At 37.4% G+C, this 23,166-nt stretch overlaps 3 protein-coding genes across 8 annotated transcripts; 1 reads left to right on the top strand and 2 right to left on the bottom strand.

Annotated features, from left to right (window-relative positions):
- Positions 1–11,615: 11,615 nt before the first annotated feature.
- LOC107589016 (alpha-2B adrenergic receptor-like) lies at positions 11,616–12,953 on the bottom strand. Its single transcript, XM_016277312.1, has one exon. It carries the CDS (start codon positions 12,951–12,953, stop codon positions 11,616–11,618), a length of 1,338 nt encoding a protein of 445 aa, XP_016132798.1.
- A 1,659-nt stretch (positions 12,954–14,612) lies between these two features.
- Positions 14,613–19,376, bottom strand: LOC107588982 (zinc metalloproteinase nas-4). 2 transcript variants are annotated; one of them, XM_016277279.1, is made up of 10 exons: positions 19,259–19,376; positions 19,107–19,160; positions 18,982–19,038; positions 18,856–18,902; positions 18,206–18,287; positions 17,918–18,032; positions 17,580–17,752; positions 15,928–16,009; positions 15,681–15,802; positions 14,613–14,751 (listed from the first exon to the last, which is right to left on the bottom strand). In XM_016277279.1, exons 1-10 carry the CDS (start codon positions 19,296–19,298, stop codon positions 14,717–14,719), a joined length of 807 nt encoding a protein of 268 aa, XP_016132765.1. In that variant the 5' UTR covers positions 19,299–19,376; the 3' UTR covers positions 14,613–14,716. The 2 variants fall into 2 exon arrangements, with proteins under 2 accessions (XP_016132765.1, XP_016132766.1); XM_016277280.1 differs by having other exon boundaries at positions 18,982–19,024; positions 19,259–19,293.
- Positions 19,377–19,411: 35 nt separating this feature from the next.
- LOC107588980 (zinc finger CCHC domain-containing protein 9-like) lies at positions 19,412–22,801 on the top strand. Of its 5 annotated transcripts, none has more exons than XM_016277274.1 (7): positions 19,412–19,506; positions 20,150–20,490; positions 21,231–21,381; positions 21,474–21,566; positions 22,335–22,403; positions 22,500–22,597; positions 22,689–22,801. In XM_016277274.1, the coding sequence occupies exons 1-7, from the start codon at positions 19,434–19,436 to the stop codon at positions 22,704–22,706; spliced, it is 843 nt and encodes a 280-aa protein (XP_016132760.1). In that variant the 5' UTR covers positions 19,412–19,433; the 3' UTR covers positions 22,707–22,801. The 5 variants fall into 5 exon arrangements, with proteins under 5 accessions (XP_016132760.1, XP_016132759.1, XP_016132761.1 ...); XM_016277273.1 differs by having other exon boundaries at positions 22,674–22,801; XM_016277276.1 differs by having other exon boundaries at positions 19,451–19,576; positions 22,674–22,801.
- The last annotated feature ends 365 nt before the right edge of the window (positions 22,802–23,166 follow it).

The raw sequence follows: 23,166 nt of genomic DNA, 5'->3' as shown, positions 1-23,166 counted from the left end.
ATAAAGCAGCATAGACACATGCATGCTAGACAAATGAGGTTGCAGTATGCATATCACGCTATTTTAGTGACATCACCTCTGCTGGTTTGCTCAATTAGACTGCTTGTGTTGAAATCACACAAAGGTATGTGGAAGGAATTGGCCCTTGCTAAATCATAGATCAGTGGTTCTCTTTTTTCACGCTTCCTTGTAGAAATACATTTTGATCATTTACATTTATTCACATGATGCTTTTGCCCTTAGCTACGTAAAAAAAGGAGGAAAAATGCAATAATCTAACATAAACCAACAATATTAGCAGTGCTGTTATGTCAAAGGATTTATATGACAGAGAAGTCATATATCACTCGCTCAGCAATTGATCATCTGCAGTGAATGGGTGCCGTAAGAATGAGAGTCCAAACAGCTGATAAAAACATCACAATAATCCACAAGTAATCCACATGACTGTTTAACTCAATTTTTAACCCTTAAAACATTTATTCATGAAATACAAAAGGAGAAGATGAGCAGGTGGTGATTGTGACTTTTTATGTGTTCCAAAAAACATAAAAATATAATTTAAAAAATATATACAAATTGGAATTAGTGGTTTTGTAGAAAGACTCCATGACTCTAACTGTCATAAAGATGCTCTTTCTTGTATGTTTTCTGGTGAGGAATTAAAGGAACTAAATGAGCCTCATGCAACCTTCATATTGATGCCTCATTATGATTCTGTAAGAGTAAATACAGCATAAATTTTTTATTTTTTTTGTAAACCAGGGAATAATATCCTGTTTTCTGTTCCTGTCTGACTTATGCTAACTCACTTTTAGTTCCTGCAAAATCACCTATGGAACATGTTAACTACCTGGGGCCAAAGCATAAGACACAATCACTGTGAAGTAAACAAGATAACATGATAATCTATTTAAGACTGACTGACCTAATGCATTATTCATGAGAACATAATGAATGAGAAGGGCGATAATCAAGCTTAAGCGATCAGTTGTATAAATTAAACTAATTCACTGGGGGAGGGGGTTAAAATTAATTATGCAGTACATACTCAAAGCAAAGAGTCAAACACAAACAATGCATAAAAAATAATACATGTTTTGGAAAAAGTGCCATAAAAGAAAACTCAGTGGATGCTCTTTCAAAGCTGGGATTCTCAGTTGGGTTTAAGTACCAAATTTGTATCAGATTATTACTGTATCAGTTATTAGACTTTGTCTCAGAAATAAAAACAGAAAACAAATGCGACTTAAAATAAAAGTATAATGATATTAAAGGAAAGGAATAGTTCACCCCAACATTAAAAGTTACTAATAATTTACTCCCCCTCAGGCAATCCAAAATGTAGCAGAGTTTGTTTCTTCATTGTAACAGATTTGGAGAAATGTAGCATTACATCACTTGCTCAGCAATGGATCCTCTGCAGTGAATGGGTGCCGTCAGAACGAGAGTCCAAACAGCTGATAAAAACAATAAACAAGTAATCCACACCACTCCAGTCCATCAGTTAATTTAAACATTAAAATGTTTGTAAGAAACAAATCCATCAATATGTTTTTAATTTCAAACCATTATTTCTGGATAAAATCTGACTCCTCTATCCATATTATTGCTTTCTTCAGTGAAAAAGTTGCCATATCTAAATCAAGAGAGAAATATGCACAGATCAAGCACCGTTTACAAGTGAAAACAGTCCAGAACTGTTCTAAACAAAAAATGTTTGTAGATTTTGTTATGAGAGAACAACAGGGGATGGACTTTTTTCATAATACATATGAATTATGTATTTTGGCCAAAAGTGATGGTTTAAAGTTAAAACGCCTTAATAATGGATTTGTTTCTTACAAACACGCATGCTTTTTGCTTCACAAAACATTAATTGATGGACTGGAGTGGTGTGGATTACTTGTGGATATTGTGATGTATTTATCAGCTGTTTGGACTCTCATTCTGACGGCACCCATTCACTGCAGAGGATCCATTGGTGTGCAAGTGATGTAATGCTAAATTTCCTCAGGTCTGTTCTGATGAAGAAACAAACCCATCTACATTTTGGATGGCCTTAGGGCGAGTACATTTTCAGCAAATTTTCATTTTTGGGTGAACTACTCCTTTCACGTGGATACAAGCACATTATTTGGATTCAAGAGAATTTAATGAGAAATGTCTGTGTGCAAACAAGTTTTCATTGCAGATGTAGATCTTGAGCACTGTTAAGATCCATTCTGAAGCTCTATGGTCAGGATAGGTCTCCAAAATCTCCATTTACTCTCATTATCAAATAACAGAGATACTGATTAGTTTATCCTTTCCTTGAGTAGTTCTTTTAAACATTTAAAGCTCAATTTTGCCATGACATTCCAGTGTGCCATGATGGATCATTGAGCACAATACCTGACCCATTCACTGCAGAGGATCCATTGGTGTGCAAGTGATGTAATGCTAAATTTCCTCAGGTCTGTTCTGATGAAGAAACAAACCCATCTACATTTTGGATGGCCTTAGGGCGAGTACATTTTCAGCAAATTTTCATTTTTGGGTGAACTACTCCTTTCACGTGGATACAAGCACATTATTTGGATTCAAGAGAATTTAATGAGAAATGTCTGTGTGCAAACAAGTTTTCATTGCAGATGTAGATCTTGAGCACTGTTAAGATCCATTCTGAAGCTCTATGGTCAGGATAGGTCTCCAAAATCTCAATTTACTCTCATTATCAAATAACAGAGATACTGATTAGTTTATCCTTTCCTTGAGTAGTTCTTTTAAACATTTAAAGCTCAATTTTGCCATGACATTCCAGTGTGCCACGATGGATCATTGAGCACAATGCCTGAAAAGGTTTTATTAAACAGAATCAAATATAATTAAATTAAAACCCACCAGGCTAACCCTCACTCAACAGACGACAGTATCTCCATGGCTGGATAATCTTTAGGACGCTGAAACATGCCAGAACTGACGCCATTTTAAAAATGAATTTACTTGGTTTAATGACTCCACAAAGATGAAAAGCTTTTATTTATCAATATGCAAACACTAAGAACATGGTGTTTTTTAAAAGTATAATTGCACTGAACAATTGCATAATTGTGCATATTAAAGGTCTTTAGACGATTAGTGCTCAAATAAAATTGAACATGACTACAACCTCATTCTTATTCATATTTTCATAAAATTACATTTAGCTTAGTTAAAACTGCTGAGCATCTGGTGAGATTTACTCAAGGTTATGATTATATACTTTATCATTCAGGACAAATAAGCATGGCAGACACCCTTTTCATGATTTTCAGTGTAAATTTCCATTTGAATGGTCAACTATTGTCAGGATTTTCAGCAGAAACAAAGTTGATATTTAAACAAAACACAACCGATATCTCCATGAAGTCTCCACAGCTAAAAAAGCAACCTCAGAGCATAAAATGCTATTAAACATACAATTTTCAATCATTAAGCATTTAGCGTAGTCTTATCACACATGAAAGTGCAAAACGGCAGAAGATTGACTAGCTGAAGCAGTCTTGTGTTGTCGTTTAGTTCACCGAGGCCTTTGAGATGATGAATTGTTGTATAACAGCTGTTAAAAGGTACATTATGTTCATATAAGCAATCTCTGCATTTGATTAATAGTGTTTTCTTTCTAATGGACATCGTTCAGCAGTGTGAACAGAACTAGTGTGGGATGACTGACTCATGAGGCCAACATGTGGCACCATCACTCATCAAACCGACTGACTGCTGCAATCACCTAATGCATGCACAAAAACGGTAAGCATTGTGATTGAGTTACGCCAGTTTTATCTCCTTTTTTCACTGAGGTGACTTATGCAAATCATGTGTCAGAAGATACACCCTGGTCCAAGCTTTTTAATAGCATGCGTGGGCAGTGCCAATCAGTGTCATTTATTAGTGTTGTCTGCAATCATCACTATTACTATTTAAACAAACCCCGAACTCTGTGTATTAAACTTTAGCCTGTAACTCGCCTTGTATTTTTTGATGCTGTACAAATATGAATTAATGAAATGAAAAATAACACACACTGATACACTAACCAGGTGTGATGCAGTCAGTTTCCAAATGCAAGAGAGAAAACAACAAAGCTATCTCATGTTTAACAGAGATAGGTGATAACTGGTTTGACGAATATTTTTTACCGATATTCCAAATTATATATATAGCACCCAACACCATTACACCAATTCAATAGGAAACAATGACATAATTTTTATGTGTATATATATATATTTTTTTATTTTATTTTATTTTTTTAATATGAAGTGTGTGTGTGTGTGTACCTACTTATCCCAATTTTTGAGAAGATTTAATACCCAGAAGTGAAATAAACCTGACAAAATGTAAATGTGATTTAGAATGTAAAAATTTTGTTTTCTGTATAGGTATATGAATTGTGTGGCATACTATAATATAAAAATGTTAGATATTAATAAATTGTGTGTGTGTGTGTGTGTGTGTATATAGATAGATATACACAAAAACACACACTATATATATCTTTCTACAGTATCTATAATGTGTTCATATAGATTTGTATTAACAAATAATTTTTTTATGCATATTATATAGGCCTAATGCTGCATTCGATTTACCTTGGAAGTCGGATGTCGGCGCTAGGAATGACGTCACACCCAAGTAGAACATGTTCCAGTAGAGAAGTCAGAAAACAATGTAATGGAGTTCACTCATGTTAGCATTAGCAGTGTTGGCAAAAACAGAGCATTAGACTGCATTTTGTAACTGCAGACACTCACATACACCACAGCAACATGTTCACAGATAGAGGTTGGGCAGTATGCTACTCAATGACACAGAAATATAACAGAAGCTTTATAAATATTTTAGTATTTATAGCTTTCACTTATGCTCATGTAGGGAGCAGCCATCTTGTAAAAAAAACAAATTTAATTTTTTTTTAATATAGTGTTAAATAAATTTTTTCAAGGTAAATTTTTCATTAATAATTGTGTCTGCATGTTTCTGCATGTTGGGTGGATCACATGTAGGGAGCACCCATGTTGTAAAAAAAACAAAACAAAAAAAAAGTTCTGTGTGAACCGGCTCTATACAGACATTAGCATTGCTGTGGTGAATGCTATACAGATAAACATTATCATCATCATCTTCAGTGTTGTGAGACACTTGGTAAAACATTTTCAGTTGTACTGATATACATCATTGAAGCAATTCTTATGTTAACTTCTCAGAACTAGATTCTTGTCGCAGAAACCCAAACTTCTGCCAACCCTCAAACAGTTTCATGAGAATGTGAAGCTAAGTTCCTCGTATCAGTGAGAGCGTCATTTGAACATCCTGTTCCATATTGCTGGTTTATTCTGCTGGCGTTATCGCCAATAGCCATTTCTTGCCAAACACCCAGCAGCTCTTTAAGAAATGATTAATGTACAAATGAACCCAATGTGATTACATAAACTAACAGGACAGACCTCTGACTGAACATACCGGATGAGTCCAGATAACTAAAGCCATGAAATAAATTCAGATGCTTTAAATAACAGCTCTTAGTCTTAATCTGCTCAGAAAGCTCCATTCAGCGGCTCTGATCCAGTCTGTAAACACCACCTATGAGAGAGTGATCGTGGAGTGCATTTGCTCAGCGCAGCTCTCTAATTAACTCGCAGCAAGATGCTTCCAGACAATCTCAAGTGATAAGACATTGAAAAGACGACTATGGAGATCTATTGACTATAGGATTGTGTATAAATTGGGATCATGTTGATAATTTAGATGCCTTAGAAATTTGCATATCAAATATAAGTAGGCTTTATAATAGGACTAAGAACAAAGGACATTTTGAGGACAACTACAAATGATATATTCACATAATATGAGTGGTGCCATAATTCTATGGTATTCTAAGGAAAGCATGTTGCTATGCGGTTGCTAGGGTGTTTTGAGTGTTTAATTAGAGATCGCTTACAAGCCCAATTGCAGAGACCCACAAGTCTTTCCAATGTATGTCATTTCAAGCCATAAACAACCACTTTTGATGGTCTAATTAAATTTCAGCGCCAGCCCCTCAATACATTAACTTCTGCAAATTGTGTCAAAGGGCCTCACTTTTTATTGGTACGGTGAAATATAGTCAGACATATGCATGAATGCAAGAAAAAGGTATAAATAGTTTTTTTCCTAAGGGTTTGTTGTTGTCTTTTTAAAAGCAAACACAGCAGCCCTCATAATCATCATCTTTGCTTCTGAAGTCGTGTACAAATACATCCCACCTCGGCCCGCTTGGCAGCATCTGTTTCTGCCGCTTCAAAAAGAGGAAGGGACACTTGAGATTGCAGAGGGAAGCACCGTTTCACAAAATTAACATGCGACTGGAAGGATGAAAATATGAACAGCTGCAAACAGTAGATTTTGCCGCAGTAATGAAGGGATTCAAAGTGTCATGGAGATACAGATGGTTGTGTGTTAGTTCCTCAGACGACCTCAGGTTTGCATGAGCATTAATACAATGTGGCTCTAACAACCACAGAATATCAGCGTGCATGTATCTCTCGTAAGTAAAAAGTCAAATTTGATAAAGGATGGTTTGTCATAAGAGCTGTGATCAAGGTCTGTGGTCATGACAGACAGTCATAGATCTGAGAAGACCAAATAAGGTAGCAAACAACTTATCACGGAAACATGGTTTCAGAGTCTAAGAGACTACAATACCTTTATAAGGTCCCCAAGAACAAAAGGAAAAAAAGAAAGAGAAAGAAAAAGAAAGAAAGAACTAACTAATTTCACACTTACAGGCTAAATATAGGCTAGGTGTTGGGGGAAATTTTAATTTTTAAACAATTATAATTTTAATATTAAAATAAATATTTAAAATGAATAAATTAAAAATAGAAATATTTAAATTTACATTAAAATCCATTGACTATTAACTGAACCGGGTAAAACTGCTTAAATTGATGATGCAAGTAAAAAGTAAATAATTTAAAGAAAATATAAATATTTTAATGTATTTCTATTAAAAAGCCATGTAAATATAAAAGAAATATGTAAATTTTAATATTTTTAAAAAATGTATTTAAAAAAAAATAAACACTATAAATTGAACCGAAAAAATAAAGCTAAAATTGAGTGCGCCACATCTACCAATAAATAAAAAAATAATTCAGTTTGTGAGCAATATTAAATTACAGCCAAATATACGTGCTTTAAGAGGCATGCCGGTCTGATGTCTGATTATTCCAACAAATCTAATGGACAACACATATATATATATATATTTTTTTTTTTTTTTGCATATTTATATACGGTGCCAATACTCACATCAGAACTCTAAAAGTGCTGACCTTCTCAGCTGGTAAAACATCTATGTGTTGAATCACCCACTAATACAATGTGACATTCTGTAGTTTTATATATATATATATATATATATATATATATATATATATATATATATATATATATATACACATACACATACACACACACGTATACACGGTGCCCTCCATAAGTATTGGAACAGTAAAGACAAAATTGCTTCAAGTCAAGACATCTGCAAATATGATTAAGAGACAAAACTACAGAATGTCACATTTTATTAGTGGGTGATTCAACACAGATGTTTTACCAGCCAAGAAGATCAGCACTTTTAGAGTTCTGATGTGAGTATTGGGACAGTTGGCTCACATGTGTTTCATAAGTGATTAGCTGTGTCCGGTTGCATTAATTGTTCAGATATTAAAAGCAGGGAATGTGCTGAATCAGTTATAGCCATTGCTTCTGCATTCTGAATCTTGCATTTGATGACGACACACATAAACCAGGATGAAGACGAGAGAGCTGACTTTGAGATACAAGCAGGCAATTTGGATGCTAAAAGAAAGAGGAACTCAATTAGAGCTACATCAAAAACAATGAGCATGTCCTTTGGAATGTCCTGAAAAAGAAAAGAAACCACCGGCAACTACAGCAGCCAACAATGACCTGGTCGGCTGAGAAAAACAACAGCCGTTGATGACAGACAAATCATAAAAGTTGTGAAAAAGACCCTACAATAAGTGTCTGTAAAATCACCAACAACCTCCAGAAAGCTGGAGTGATGGTCTGACAATCTACTGTCCGCAGGAGACCTAGACAGCAGAATTACAGAGGCTACACTGCAAGATGCAAACCTCTGATCAGCAGCAAACATGGAAAGGCAAGATTAAAGTTTACAAAAAAGCACAAAGGTGAGCCAGTAGAGTCTTGGAACAGTTTTATGGACAGATGAGACAAAGATTATATATTATTTAAAGCATTAGTTCACCCAAAAATGTAAATTCTGTAATTAATAACTCACCCTCATGTCGTTTCAAACCCGTAAGACATACCTCCGTTTATCTTCGGAACACAAATTAAGATATTTTTGATGGAATCTGAGAGCTGTCTGACCCTGCATTAACAGCAACGCAACTGAAATGTTCCCAAGTCCAGAAACGTAGCAAGGAGATCTGTAAAATAATCCATGGGACATCAGGGGTTCAACCGCAATTATACGAAGCTACGAGAATACTTTTTGTGCGAAAAAAAACAAAAAAACACTTTATTCAACAATTAGTCTCCACCCTGTAGCGCCATTTTGGAGAATATCAGCTGGATGTAAACAGCGTATGCTGTTCTCTGTCAGCTGCGTCCCACAGATACGCTGTTTTCGTTCAGATCAAATCACAACAACGTAGGAAACAGATCAGGCATGACATAGCTGACACAGAACAGCATATGTTGTTTACGTCCAGCTGATATTCTCCAAAATGGCGCTTCAGGGTGACGCAGAGGAGACAAATTGTTGAATAAAGTCGGTTTTTTTTCTTTTGCACACAAAAAGTATTCTCGTAGCTTCGTATAATTGCGGTTGAACCCCTGATGTTACATGGATTATTTTACAGATCTCCTTGCTATGTCTCTGGACTTAGGAACGTTTCAGTTGTTTTGCTGTCTATGCAGGGTCAGACAGCTCTCAGATTCCATCAAAAATATCTTAATTTGTGTTCTGAAGATGAACGAAGGTCTTACGGGTTTGAAACGACATGAGGGTAAGTAATTAATTACAGAATTTTCATTTTTGGGTGAACTATCCCTTTAAGTGATAGGAAAGCAAAAGTGTGGAGAAAAAGAAAGGAACTGCAAATGATCCTAAGCATACAACCTGATCTGTGAAGCATGCAGGAGGTGGTGTCATGGCATGGGCATGCTTGGCTGCCTCTGGAACAGGCTCTCTCAACTTTATTGATGACCTAACGGATGACGGTGACAGCAGAATGAATGCAGAAGTGTACAAAAACATCTTGGCTACCAATGTTCAAGAAAATGCCACAAGAATCATCAGAAAGTGTTTCATATTGCAACAGGACAGTGACTCAAAACACCCTCCTAGCTCAGTCAAGGAGTTTATCAGGGCAAAGAAACGGAAGGTCTTGGCCAATCTAAGTCAGTCTCTAGACTGAACATGAATTTCACCAGCTAAAGAGGAGACTAAAGGCAGAAACTCCCCAAACCAAGCAACAGTTGAAGTTGGCTGTATTAAAGGCTGGGAAAAGCATTTCAATCGATGAAACCAAGAGTCGGGTGATGTCTGTGGTTGGCACTGCTGTGATTGCATGCAAGATATTCACAACTAAATATTAGCTTTTAAACTTCTACATTTGCTTTAAGTTCAACCGTCCCAATACTTACGCTCACATCAGATTAGGGAATGAAACTCTATAAGTGCTTTTTATTTGGTAAAACATATATGTGTTGAATCGCCCAATAATAAAACGTGACATTCTGTAGTTTTGTCTCATATTCATCTTTTAATTTGCAGATGTCTTGACTCCACAGCAGACAAAGCAATTTTGTCTTTACTGTTCCAATACTTATGGAGGGCACTGTATATATCAATAACCATAACATCATATAAATGAACTATAAAACTCGGATATTTGAACACAATCTGTAATGATACATTAGCAACTTGCACACCTGTCGCCGAAAAAGCAAAAGATGCAGATGACTCAAATGTACATTTATTTTCACAAATACATTTGCTTTACATCAGCAGGACGCTTATCGGAACCAAATTTGGAGAAGCAGTTTTATTGTCAAAGACATGCTGGAAACAAGCCTAGCTTCACTTATCTGCACTCACACAATCACTGAGATCATTTAGAAGCTAAATTAAACTGCACAAGCCTTCTTATGACAGCACAAAAAATAATAAAAGTATTATCAAGAGGCATTAACAAGGGCACAATTCATTTACTGGGAGAGGCTCTGATAACCCAAAGCATCAGCCTGCATACACATCGCCCATTACTTTCAATCAGAACCCAACAAATTAAGTGATCACAGAGACCAAACAGACTCTTATCCAGGAAATCCATGTCATTCAATTGGTTAAAATCTGAAAACCAGCAAAAATGTCAGTCAAAATCATGCGAAACCGATTCAATTTTAAAGCTAGATAAAACTGTACATCTACGCATTTGCTTTATTTTCTCTCACCCCAGAGAGCAAAGCCTCTCTTGGGCTTCAAGAGTCCTGCACTTTCCCAGAGAGGTGAAGTTCTCTGAAATCTTCTCATATCCAGCTCTGTGATCTCGCAATGCAGCGATGCCGGAGGTGTCTCTGAGAAAGAGCCGCATTGTCTTTGAAAGTACACTGGAAAGGTCACATGCAACATCCTGGATGCCAACACATCTCTGGAGAGACACCGGCACAATCGTACAAGAGTTTCTCACGTTTCATATGGCAGCTGATGAAACACAAAAACGAACAGAGTGTGTGCAGATATATCAGCTCGGTCCAGGCTACGGAACTGCTGATGAAATAATAGCCATCAAATGCTCAAGAGAACAGCAAATAATTTAAAAGTCTGGATACAGAGGAAATCACTGTGTGATTCTCATATGTATTTATCCTTAAGAATTTCAAATCCTCTCAAAAAAAAGTGTTTTCACACCACAAAATCCAAAGAAATTAGTTATATTTTGCTTAATTTTTTTCTTCTGTATCTTAATGGTCTTTCTTTTTCAGTTTTTTTTTCTTTTTGCTTCGTGGCATTATTTTGACATGACAATTAAAGGATAAAAATAAAATAACTAAGCATGCTCTTTCCAAAACACTGCCTTACAAAGACATTTATAAAGACTCAAAGGCAATATTGAACATGCAATACTGAACATTGATTTACACAAAATTCTGGAAATGGCTAGTTTCTTTGGCAAGAAAAACAAATTGTCAAACGATCTTTGCTGTTTGTAGTAGCTAGATCCCTCGATTGTGGTATTTCAATGAAACGTCAGAGTAGGTGCAATTTCCAATCTTAATTATATATAGAAAAAGTACTGAAATTAAGAGGAAGAAATTACACAATATAAAATTAAGTTTATAATATATACGTGTGTGTGTGTGTGTGTGTGTGTGTGTGTATGTGTGTGTATTATCAATTCTCAGAAGTAAAACTCGCAGAAAATACAATAATGGGAATCTGGGCTAAAAGGCATTTTTTTGTCATGAAAATGTCTAACAGTTTTTGTAAGCTTCACCTTTGGAGAAAACAAATGACACTTGACGGTATATAACTTTTTCAGTGTTGTCTGCTTTCAAAAAGAACAGTCCTTACACCTTTTAAACAGAATCTTTTTGAAGGCTTTACGGAAGTCCCTGTTAAAGATGGTGTAGATGAGTGGGTTCAGGGCACTGTTACAGTAGCCAATCCAGAAGAAGAACTTAAAAAGTGCCTTCGGCAGTTCACAAGCCTTTGGACAAATGGCCTGCAAGCTGTAGCTGAAGAAGAATGGGAACCAGCAGATGACAAAAACCCCAATAACGACCGCAAGGACGAAAGTGAAACGTTTCTCGCGGACGATCATGGCTTTCCTCCTGGTGTTCGATGTTCCTGCTGGTTTCATGTTGGAAGAGGCCAGCTGGCTGCCCTCTGATGTTGCGATGATGTTTCGGTACGTTTGGGTTGGTGAGGACATCTGGTAGCCAGGCTCCAGTGCTCCCATGTTGGAGGTTGTCCTGTTGGCATTATGTCCCCCAACTGCCTCAACATCAGAGCCAGAGCTCGAACTGTCCTCGTTGTCCTTGCACCTCCTTGAGCCTTTCATCTGCTGCCGGCTCTCTGCTGGTGGTTGAGCCTGGTTTATGGTATCAGATCTGGATGCAGCCAGATTGGGAACATTCGGGACATTTGCAGGGTCAACACCTCCCTGGTTTTTCCCGTTCTGCAGCTCCCGTCCTGGAGTGACGCAGCCTGCGCAGTCTTTCCTTGGCTCTCCTGGAGGACATCTACTGTGCTTCTTGGCAATCTGATAGATGCGAACGTACACCAGTATCATTATGAGGCATGGGGCAAAGAACGACCCGATGGAGGAGTACAGGATGTACCAGATGTCCTCGTTGAGTTTGCACTGTGGGCCGCCCCCATCCTTTGCCAGCGGGGTCTTATTCATGGAGACCAGCGGGGGGAAAGAGATGATGGCGGAGATGAGCCACACCACCAATATGGCCCCCTTGATCTTGTAAGGGGTGCGCTGGGACGCGTACTGCACCGGCTGGGAGATGGACAGGTAGCGGTCCAGGCTGATGGCGCACAGGTGTATGATGGAAGAGGTGCAGAAGAGCACATCCAGAGCTAAGATGATCTCACACCAAAAGGACTCGAAGTACCAGCAGCCCATCAGCTCATTGGCCAAGGAGAACGGGATGATCAAGGTGGCCACCAGGATGTCCGCCGCGGCCAGGGACACCAGGAACAGGTTCTGAGGTCCTCGCAAAGAGCGGCATGTCAGGACGGCAATGATCACTAAGATGTTCCCAAAGATGGTGAAGAGCATGATGAGTGTCATTGCGGTGGCAAACGCAGCCGTGGCTTCAGGGGAATAAGGAGTACTGGAATTACTACACGCTACATCTGAAGGCAGTATCGTGGTCATATTTAAGTTCCAGGCTGGACAGAGAAGTGCAAAGCAGTCTTTGGTGTAGACTTAAATCCTAGTGTAATCCTTCCACAAACAGTCTTCTTTTAGAAAATCGTTGAAAGTGACATGAATAAAATGAGTCTTTACAGCAAAGAATGACATCCTCCAGATACTTCCTTTGGCAAATCAAGAGGTTTCATTTGCACTTAAAGCAAGGTCGTGCAGTCAGTCAACTTCATAAGTAAATCATTTAAAATGAAGAACAAAACCGGTCATTATTAATAAAAACGCGGTATTAACTTACCACAGCATAAGCCAAACTCTTTTCAGACATGAAAAGTCACTCAAACTACACAAAAAGGCTCGTTTGCTATATCTGTTCCGATTCCAGTCCAAAAACATGAGGTAGGGCGCATTTGCAGCATTGGAACGAATACGCGCTTGCAGATGCGCAAGGACCAAAAAAAAAAAAACTACGCTTAGATAATAAAATCTATGGAATACAGAAATATAAAAATGATTCAAACATGGTAGTTCCGTGGGTTTATGCGTTTCCGAGCAGCTCTGAAATTGTCAAGGTGCGTAAAAAGGCTCACCGTCTCCATACACGCACAAGCAAAGGCAAAACTATAGTTTGATACACTATAACGACCTTTGCATTAACAGTTCCTTGTCAAAGAAAGAAAAAAAAATCCAGGAAGGAAAGCTCCAGTTAAATAATTGCGTTTAATATTTTAAATAAACTTCCCCAGAATCAACTGAATAAAGAAATTGAGAATTAGAAGGTTTAATCCTTCATTTCATTTCTCCATTATTTTAGTCTTACACCAATTTCTTTTCCTAGACGTTTCCAAGAACTTTGCGCATCAGCCGGAATGAACGGACTAAAGTCTAACAGAGCGCGTCTCTGAGTCCCCCGTCATGACGTCACGCAGATGCCCTCTTCTCGTGACGTCACGTCAGAGAATCACTCCTTCTCATAGTAAAATTTTGCATCTTGGAATCCTGTAATTTTTCACATTCATAGGTAAGTGGTTCAAAATGTAACCAAAATGTATGTATATCTATATAGAGAGAGAGAAAGATTTTTTTTTTTTAAAGTTAGTAAAGTAAAAATGTATTAAGTCTAAGTGGCCCTTTAAACAGCCACTTAAGTTTAAACACACCAGACGCAAAATCCCCATGGAACTTGTAAATGCAAAAGAGGTCTGATTAATAAAAACGTACAACCCGTCTAGTATTTAGAAGGCCACAATTAAAGGTAATGAAGTATAGGGTTTACTAGAAATCACTGAACATATTAAGGCTGCTTTTACAAAAATACAATCAGATGCACTGCAACAGATTCAGCTCTCCAAACAAGCAAAACGGATTGTGCTTAGCAAGTATGCTGGTGAAATTAAACTCAAAATCATTTAAGGTCCCAAAAGAAAAACACTACACTGCAATAGAACTGACTTAATGAAATGGTACTGAGAGTACATTTGAGCCTCATACGTGTCTTTGGCAACACGGGCTCCATTCACATTATCCAACTGAAAGTGCACAGTGACTACCACCTACTGGACAAAATAAAAATGACAAGAACAACAAGAACTGGAGACTGGAGGGCCTGTAAATCAATGAACTTATTTTAAATTAGACAATATTATTGGCATAAATTCAGAATGAGCCATAAATTTGTCGATCTTCAGAACTTTATTTGTCCTCCTAGATTCAGAATTCCTGTCATCAACAAGTAACCATTCAAGACCAGAACAGTTGTGAGGTTGGACACATCAACACGTCACTTGAACCTTGTTTTGTCCCTTGTCTGAAATGGAGAAAGTCAAAGTCACAGAACAACGGTAAGGCAAAAATTAAAAAAAACATAACTGCATCAGGTCTTTTAGAGATACTGCTATTGATTGTTCAATTTCTCTCCTCAGCCGTCAGAACGCTAGCAGGTCATAATGTTTGACAGGATCACAATTTCTTGGACTACACATGCCTTTCCATTTTTATATTGCAAATTCTGAAGTTTTGTAATTTGCCATCTGATCGAATATATTCTCTTCATCAGAACGGATTTGGAGAAACGTAGCATGACATCACTTGCTCACCAATGGATCCTCTGCAGTGAATGGGTGCCGTCAGAAGGAGTCCAAACAGCTGATAAAAATCCACAAGTAATCCACACCACTCTAATCCATCAATTAATGTCTTGTGAAGCGAAACAGTCTAAAAGTTTAGAATAAATAGGACGTTTTTAACGTCAAACCGCTGCTTCTGGCTAAAATACGAGTCCATAATATTGCTTTCTCCATTTAAAAAAATAAAATAAAAAATAAATCTGAATCAAGAGAGAAACAGTAATAAACAAATATGTTGGTGAATTTTGATGTGAGAGGACACATGTTTATGACGGATTTATTGCGCAAACACAGCTTTTCACTTCACAAGACATTGACTGATGGACTGGAGGGGTGTGGATTGTGATGTTTTTATCAGCTGTTTGGACTCAATCCGACGGCACCCATTCACTGCAGAGGATCCATTGGTGAGAAAGTGATGTAATGCTACATTTCTCCAAACCATCTACATCTTGGATGGGGGAGTACATTTTTAGCAAATTTTGGATGAAATATTGCTTTAAGTTTATATTTTGCATTAGTTAACCTTTTATTTCAAGTAACATCTATTTTATGATTTTAGTTTGAGTTAACTATAATAACCCTGGTATGATAAGTGCACATGACGTACCACAGTGGTACAGCTTCCTGATCCTTTGCACATCCAGATCAGACAAGTGAGTCCTCTGGCCAATAATTACACCGCTGTCTTTGGGCTGAATTGTGGGTTTTCCATTGCGAGAGAAATAATTGCTGCAAAACAGAACAAAAACATGTCTAATGAACAGTTCAGCCAGCCAAACGCACATCATAAATATGACTTCATGCACGCAGACGGTCATGCACACTACGGAATACGGTTCGACTGGAACACCTACTTTCCATAATGCAAAATTGATTCCAGGTCATACTCCAGACCAAAGGTGTTCCCATTTCTCTTCAAAAAATTATCCTCTTTCCCTGTAAAATAAAAAGTGGGCAGTACAACCAGTAACTGATGCATTAATACTCCACAACCCTTACTGGCTGCCTACTGCATCATATTTGATACTCAAATTTCTAAGGCCCCTAAATGATCAACATGATCAAAACTTTGCTGGAAAACCTGTCGTACTCAATCTACTGCATGCCTTATGTCGTCTGATTGATGGTTCGTAAGTTAAAGGCCTTTTAGTATCAGTGACCCGTTCAGGTCATGGTACACATACTTTTTGCAGTGAAATAGTTACAGATTTTCATAAAACAAGAATTTTATTTAGTTATCAATATTTTAAGATGAACACTTACTGGACTGAAGCTGATTTGATCATCCACTATTTTTTATTTTTATTTTTTTTAAATCATGTTAAATGTGAGTATCAAATATGATCAAATCAAGCTTTTGAGGATGGTTTATTTGTTCATTTCTCACTCACTGTATTGCATTGCTTTCCCCGCCACAATAATAATAATAAACTACAGAGATCATAAAACTAAGCATTTAAATATCTTTCTAAGCCTATATTGAGAGAATACTTTGATTTTTCTGACTACTTCATATGTGAATTTTTAAAAAAAAAATTTTTTTTAAATGGTGAAATACGTTGCAAAAGTTCAATTACAAATCACAGACTAAATTAGCTGTAAAGTTAATTACACGGTAAGTGCGAAGTGGACTACACAGGATATTCTGCCATGATTCCAGTTCGAAGGTAGCTTGCGTGTTCCATTCAAAGGGTATTAAAGTGTGCCAGATGTCAATTTAAGAAGAGAGAGCAAAACAAAACACCAGTCTCGAATCAGAAGTACAAAACGAGGATTTGTAAAGAAAAATATCAGATGACTTCGATATAAGCCAAGAGGAGACTGGTTTTCCTTTTTAGTAAACAAAACTTGGTTCTCGCGAGACTAGCATATTCTAACCGGAGTTTACGCTACACCCTACATCCGCTGGAACGGCACTCTCTCGTGAACGCGTGTATGACAGTTAGCGGAAGCTAGAGATTACGGTTTATTAAATATGGATATTTTTCTTAAAATAAATAAAAAGCATGGCTTCACTTAAGGCGGCCTTTATTAACACCCCGGAGCTTTGTGGAGTACCTTTTAAAAAAAAATAAATAAATAGATGCACTTTATTTTGCTTGAAAATCTCAACCCCTATTCACTGCCATTATAAAGCTGCGACATTTTTAAAATACGACTCCGATAGTATTTGTCTGAAAGAAGAAAGTCATATACACCTATAGGATGGTGTGAGGGTGAGTAAACCATAGGGTAATCTTAATTTTTGGGTGAACTATCCCTTTAACGCTAACGTAATAAAAGTATAATTGGGAACCAACCCCAATGGGATCAAAAAGGTATCTTCGAATCAAATAAAATGCTACTGGAAATCTGAAATTCCCATTTGAATTTCAGTGCATCTATAGAATGTGATTTTAGAGGACTCCACTTTGAGCCCTTTAGTTTTATAAATTATGACAGGAATTCCATTGGCAATTAAACTGTGCTGAAATGCTGAATTAATGTAATGGTATGCATACTGTACCAGAGGCAATGTTTCCTTTAAGTATAGTGATATGATCACCACGGTCATAGCGGGAATGCTCGTGGTGAAAGCCGAGGGCATGAAGGATCTCGTGGCAGATGTTCCCAACTTTACATTTTGGCCCAATCAGAAGAGGCTGCTCACCCCCCTTACATCCGACGTAAGACGCACACCTTTAGGAAACAGCAAACTAGATTAGACGACAATAGATGGAACATTTTTCAGACTTCTTCCAAGATGGAAATATACAGTGAAAGTGTCCTGACAAAGACAATGAATTAAACTCCCTATAAATGAGGTTTGTTTTTTTTCTAGTCAAACTAAAATCTGTGACTCACCCATTTCCCAATTCAAAGTGCAAAAAGTCAGTTTCATTAGTATGTGGACGGAATCTGACGCAGGTCTTCTTGGAGATCATATTAAAGGCATTAAGAATGTCCTTAGTCCTGCCCTCTGAAGACCATTTACAGAAACAAACAAATTCTCTGAATATCAATGCATCTTCACCTGTTATTACTTAAACACACATCATACAGAGCCAACCATTGAAATTGTGACTATACTGCTAGAGCACACTATAGGGTAATATCTGCAGAAAACATACCACCAAACATGCAGAAACTCACCAATAACAGAATCAATTTCATAAGGCACTGACAAACTTCCATCCAACTTGGCCCATAGCTCACTCACTGCATTCCTATCGGTCTTAAAAAAAAACAAAAAAACAAAACAGAGGCAACTGTTTTTGTATTACAAGTGTTCTGAAATGTTGTTTAAATATGCAAATGAGGTATTATATAAATTAAATAAGAACTGGTTTCATTTTGCTGACATATCAGACAGTTAAAGGTTTTTTTACAGAGCATTTTGGAACGGTCTTTTTACCACTCTGTAAATCAGAAAACACTAGAATACAGATAGGTTTGATGCTACTTAAAGGGATGGTTCATCCAAAAACGAAAATTATGTCATCATTTACCTATACCCTCCACTTGCTCCAAACCTGTATGAGTTTCTTTCTTAGAGAAACTGTTAAAGATACATACTGTAATCGAAATCTACGGAGACAAACGATAAAGAGTAATAAAACAAACACTTAAATGCTTTTTCTCCAGACTTATTATGGAAGCAAAACAGCCCAAAATTAACCAGTGCATGAGAGAAGGGGGAGAGCGAGGGGGCTACATGGAGACTTTGCATCTTTGGTATCTTGCCTTAAATGACAACTAACTCTAATCTCAATTGTGAATATAAAAGCATAATTTGGGCTTACTGGTAGCAAGATATCCCCCTCCTGTACGGCATAGTCTCCCTCAAAATCTGTTGAAGACATTGACAAACATTTAATCAGGTCTAAATGCTCTGATGGGTCATGCTGTCGTGTACACAAATGTCTTACCCAGCTGTGTTTCACTTGTCTTTATCAGATGAGGCGGTCCACTCTTTGGGGAGTATCCTGTGGATAAAAGAAATTGTGTCATATAAATTAAGTTTAGTTGATTAAAAAAAGCAGCCCAGTTTTACCTTCATCATACTGGATATCAGTGGCCTTCAACGTATCCACAGGAGTTCCCCACGCTTAAACATAAACACAGCTTTATTTTAATCTGTAAATGTAAACTTAGAATATAATTAATTTCTGAAGAACTTGTGACCGATATGTGTGATCGGTGTACCTTCATAAAGCCATGCAAATAGTAAAATTAACCACAGCATTTTAAACAGTTGCTAACTTGTGGAAACAGGGACACTATATTATATGAAACGACTACTAGACAGACGTCCTGGATTTGCTAATTATTTGGCCACCTGGGGCTCTTGATTGACAATTAGTTCTATGAACTTCAATCAATGAGGGCCCGTTTACAACAGCGGTGGGAACCAAAACGCTCATGTTGTAGTTTCATTCCGGACGGTTTTATTGGTGGGACACAGAAAAACACACGTGTACTGTTTTGTTGTTGACAGCTGATATCTGAAGATATTCTTTTGTGGTGAGCGTGTAAAATTAATTTGATTTTGAATTAATTATATGTTTTATTACAAGAGGTAGATTTCCACTAACCAGGAATGTTTTATAGAGATTTATCTGCCGAATGTTCGCCCGTTTTGAAACAACAGGGTAATGTTTCCAAAAATCTGTTTTTGATTATGGTTATTCATGCTATCTGTGAAATTTGACCGTGGTCAAATTTAGACTCTGGCAAATTACCATAGTATCAAAAGTTATTGTTGCTGTAAATTAGATGCATTTCGGTTTAAAGATGTGTAAGAGTTATGTTCTTTCTATATGCTATTATGTATATATATATATATTTTGTGTTGTGAGAAATACTTTGCTGTATACTATGGTACTGAATGTTTACCATATTCACCATAGTATCTCAAAGCACTTTCATGGTGAACAACATGGTATATTGTCATGGCACTTTTATAGTTTATGGATTGTTTGTTAGTATATGGACTCTGGTATATAGGCAGAAATATGGTTATAATAGTTTATATATTATAGCATATAGTAAATATGTTATTTATCTGATCATGAACTTATTCTCTCAGTCAAACAGAACTCAAAATGACGAGGTGGGCCCGAGCAAACAACGTCCATAAACACAAAGCAGCAGACGCCACACCATGGAAGCAGCTGAAGGCGAATGCAGGAGAAGCAGGAACAAGAGCTGGTGGCCGACACATCCAGCAGGGACCAGGTGTAAAGAAACACAACCCGAAAAAGAAGACACGAGAGCATGACAGTGACGACGTGAACGGGTTTCTGGAGTATTTAAAGCAGACCGGTCAGACAGCCCCGGACCGGGATCTGAGGGGAGAAGTGGCAACAGCGCTGAAGAAAGACGCGAGACGAGAGAACAGACGGATGAAGAGACAAAACACCAAAAAGGACAATATGGTGAGGAACTGGATGTAGCATGATTGTCTGGGAAGCGTATAAAAAGGGTAATTGATACTCACAATTATTTTCCGCTTGCAATTCTGAGTTTATATCTCACAATTCTGACCTTTTCCCCTCACAATTCATACTTTTCCTCACAATTCAGAGAAAATTGGGAGATATAAACTCAGAATTCCGAGATATAAACTCACAATTTTGAGAAAAAAAGTCTGAATTGTTAGATATAAACTCAGAATTGCGAAGGGGGAAAAGTCAGAATTGTGAGAATTGTTTCCACCAAGGAATAAAAAATTACCACTTTTTATCTCCTAATTAAATTCTGAGGGGAAAAAAACTCAGAATTGCGAGATAAACGGTTCTAAACTTGCAATTCAAAGAAAAAAAAACCGTCAGAATTGTGAGATTTAAATACCCAATTCTCAGAGGGGAAAAAAAAAACTTGATTGTGGGATATAAACACACAATTGAGATATATAAACTCAGTTCTAAGAAATAAACTCGCAATTGCAAGGGGGAAAAAATTTAATAATATTTTGACTTTTTATCTCACAATTCAGTTTTTTTTTTTTCTGGCAATTCTGTGAAAATATAAACTCAGAATTCTAAGAAATAAACTCCGTTGTGAGATGAAGTTGTTGCAATTAAATGTTTTACTTTATTATTCCATGGTGGAAATAAGCTTCCATAGATAGTCTACAATGAAATATCTGACACATTTTCTCATATTTTCAATCTAGATCTGCTTCAACTGCCGGAAGCCTGGTCACGGTCTCGCTGACTGCCCAGAGGCGGATAACGATGAAGAGATGGGCCGCGGGATCTGTTATCGGTGTGGTTCCACTGAACATGAGATCCAGAGATGTCGTGCTAAAGTGGATCCTGCCATGGGTACGAGTTGAATGAGACTTTTGGACACTTAAAGTGAGAAAAAAAAAATCAAACCTGCTATGACTTGTCATATTAATGCAGCTCTTTTCTAGGTAATTACCCATATGCCAAGTGTTTTATCTGCGGTCAGACTGGACATCTGTCAAAGGCCTGTCCTGATAACCCAAAGGGACTGTATGCTGCAGGTCAGTGATTTACCTGTTTAAGCACTAAATATCTGTGAATTTTAACTAGGGCTGCACGACAAATCGAAATGGAATCGAGATCGCGATTCGACAGAAGCTGCGATTGTCATGCGTATCTTTCAGTGAAGCACGGTTCTGTGATCAGCAGTAAATCTCCATCCAAAGGCCAGAGGGTGCTCTCGCGCTGAAACTCCAAATACGCCTCGCAGAAGAAACCTAGAAAAAGGGTTTCTTTTCGCTGCAGCTGAATAAACAGAAGATTCAACTGCTTTCATTGATTCAACGTGACTAATAAACACACGACTACGGCAATATACGGTTTATCTGAGTTCTTATTATAATTTTCATTAAAATAAAGTATATTTATAATGCAATGCCTTTATCACTGCTTAGAATAGGAAATATGTTGCGTGCCTTATTCTGTGTAAGAAGCCACGTCATCTCACAGAAGGATTTATTTCAAACACTCCACTGACATTATGAAGTGAGTTTGGAGTAAAAATATGTTATTAAATGTGGTATTTTCACATGCTTTCAGATGGAGCAGCATTTACCTCACAGAGCCGTAGGTTTTTTTTTTTTTTTTGCGTAACTTGTCAGTAAACTACGGCTATGTGTAGTAAATTCTGCTCCATCTGAAAGCACGTGATGATGATTTCCTGCCGATTACAGAACCGGCATTACTATCAAAATGCGCATGACAATCACATTCGATTAATCGTGCAGCCCTAATTTTAACACTCATGTTGTGGTGTTTTGCTCCTGTAGGCGGTTGCTGTCGGGTTTGTGGTTCAGTGGAACACTTTCAGAAAGATTGTCCTGAACACCAGAACTCGAGTGAGTTGATCAGTTAATAATGTGACCATGTCCACTGAAAATCTGGTATCTTCTTTAACTGAAATGGAAACCGCTACATTAACTTCTTTTTTGCAGCTAATTCCATCACCCTCGGCCGGCTGTCCAATAGAATCAGCGCCGACCACGAGGACGTCCATGTGCCTGTGAAGAAAGCACAACCCAAAAAAGACAAGGTAGTGGTGTTCTGATCCACAGCTGTTTTGAGGGGAAATATAGCAATGGACTATTTAACTGATTGTTGCAATTTAGATTTGCTTTCTGCAGTTATGGACTCACCGATGATTGACCGTCTTCCTCTGATGATTTTAGACACAAACAAAAGTGACCCTTCCTGTTTTGAGAGCATTTACTTGCAATTAAAGGTCCTCATGATGAAATTGCCTGAGACTTGTGAACATCACATTTGTGCTTGACTTAGAAATTTAAGTTTTAATCATGATGTATGCTTAAGAAAGAGAAGAGAATCTGAATATGAAAAGCAGCGTTTATTTATAAGACACTTTGTACAAATATACTCTATAAAAGAGTGTTGTGAAGTGTGTGTGTAGGCCATATTACTTCATGTAACTTTTGGCCCTCTAGCGCAGTGAATCTCAACCTTTTGGCGTACCGGACCCCAGTCCAATTCAGAACCATCCTCAAGGACCCCCAGAACAAAATTGACTCATCTATGTATCATTTGTGTCTTTGTGAGGACCAAATGCAGTCAAGTATAATTCAAGTTAGTTGACTTGTCCAGTAT

The sequence above is a fragment of the Sinocyclocheilus grahami genome, unplaced genomic scaffold (genome assembly GCF_001515645.1).
Source record: "Sinocyclocheilus grahami isolate Dianchi unplaced genomic scaffold, SAMN03320097.WGS_v1.1 scaffold110.1, whole genome shotgun sequence".
NCBI classification, from domain to species: domain Eukaryota; kingdom Metazoa; phylum Chordata; class Actinopteri; order Cypriniformes; family Cyprinidae; genus Sinocyclocheilus; species Sinocyclocheilus grahami.
Note: the sequence above shows the minus strand (reverse complement) of the source record. Positions and strands in the feature narration are given on the sequence as shown.